Here is a 1752-nt window from a genome sequence, read left to right on the forward strand (position 1 = left end):
TTATGGTAATGTGTCCAAGCCCGATGGGCTTTAGGGTTAGGGTTTCCCGTGTAATTATGTCTATATATAGTGTCTCTCTTCTTGTAAATTTGAAATTTTACTGATTAATCATATAATAGAGAGTTCTCTCCGATTACAATATGGTTTCATGTTGAATATGGTTGTAGTGATCATAGGAACCCAAATACTTGTTATTAACAAGAGTAAGAACAACAAGCAACCAAGGCTTGGTGTTGCGGAGTCAAACCACTCTAGTTTTGAGAATCCCTACTTGATATCCATAGGATTGACTAACCTTACAAAGGAACTGCACCTTTTTATTGGTCTCTCATGCAAGAGAAATCACTTGTACACTTCCCAAGCTCCAATTAGTTCAAGACCAAGAAAACAACCTTCAGGAACAATAATGTTATTTGTTCATGCTATTTATTAGTTATTAGCAACTCCCATAGGACATCTAACAATATCATTTTGATGGCATGGTTGGCTCATTGAGTTTACATTAACAATTAAATATTATCCCCCATCAGCATTATCAACTTATAAAATAATTAGAAAGCAAGCGTAGTAGTGGAATATTTAACATGCAAGAAATAATCAATTAGAATTTGTTAGTACTAACCCAAGACAAATGTTGATAAATCTTTGAGTATCAGAAGACAAAGGGGCACCTCCAGACAGAATGAAACGGATACGACCCCCCAAAATGGCTCGGACCTTTCTAAACACTAGAAAGCTCCATAAAAGCTTTTCTAACCCCCATGCCCCAAACCAACTGCCATTTATTGCAGACAACCGGCGACCATAGGCTAAATCAAACAATTTCTTTGATAAGCCACCTGCTGAATCCACCTGAAAATTTTCAGCAGCTTACCATGATGTCTCCTGAAAATTCGCTTTCTTAAACTAAAGGAAATGAAATAGCACTATATTAAATATATAGGCCATATGCAAGTCAGAATTTCAACCAACCTTCTTCCACACACCATCTCGGACACGATCAAGAATAGCTGGAACAGCTGCCATTAGTGTTGGCCTTAAAATAGATGCATCCCCTTTTGTGCCCCTCTTAATTTTGCTCGAGGTATCTGTAAGAGTTAAAGGGGATCCATAACCTATCGAGCCTCCTACAGCTGCGATAATATTCTGTGAAATGAAATATACGATGTACCCAAAAATCAGTTTTTACTTCAATAGATCATAACGTTTTAGGAAAGAACATAAATCATATTATAAAGGTTTATTATACCTCGGCTGCAAGTTCGAGAATATGTGCCAGTGGTAGGTATGCTAAATAAACATCCTTGCTACCAAGGCCAGGCACAATGGTCATGACAGCAGAAACTGTAGCTAAAACATTGCTGTGTGTCATAATTACACCCTGCATGATGCAAAACAGTATATGTTCAATAAGCATTTAGCTATATTATTCTAGAAAAGGGAAGCAGAAAAAGGAAAACTAAATGGAATACAGAGGAGCAAATAAAAGCCTTGTCTCCATATATTTATTTGGCAATATTTTTGGTTCTCAAAGCAAGAATACCGGAAAATTCACTTTTTCTCTTCCAAATACGTGGGACGACCGAAGTTACAGGGCTATTTTTCCGAGTTCCTTAGAGAGAGTTGTCTCGCGCCACTAGGTATTCTCAACCTACCCACCTGTGTCGGTTGTGTCAGTTTCGGGTACAGGTACCCTTTTGTTGAAGGTCGTTCGAGCTTTTCCTGGGAGTATGGCATGGGTTACTTCAGCGC

At 38.2% G+C, this 1752-nt stretch overlaps 1 protein-coding gene across 4 annotated transcripts in view; it reads right to left on the reverse strand.

The window, feature by feature from the left end:
* The window catches only part of LOC112502412 (long chain acyl-CoA synthetase 9, chloroplastic), a 32522-nt gene that overhangs the window by 9896 nt on the left and 20874 nt on the right, over positions 1-1752 (reverse strand). For all 4 annotated transcript variants that reach the window (XM_025106300.1, XM_025106299.1, XM_025106302.1 and 1 more), the window contains 3 exons: positions 1250-1381; positions 973-1146; positions 623-852 (listed from right to left, as the gene is read on the reverse strand). In XM_025106300.1, the coding sequence (XP_024962068.1) occupies positions 623-852; positions 973-1146; positions 1250-1381 (536 nt within the window). The remainder of the gene's footprint in view (positions 1-622; positions 853-972; positions 1147-1249; positions 1382-1752) is intronic.

Source organism: Cynara cardunculus, unplaced genomic scaffold, assembly GCF_001531365.2.
Source record: "Cynara cardunculus var. scolymus isolate 2C unplaced genomic scaffold, CcrdV1 Un_Scaffold_1362, whole genome shotgun sequence".
In the NCBI taxonomy this organism is placed as follows: Eukaryota; Viridiplantae; Streptophyta; class Magnoliopsida; order Asterales; family Asteraceae; genus Cynara; species Cynara cardunculus.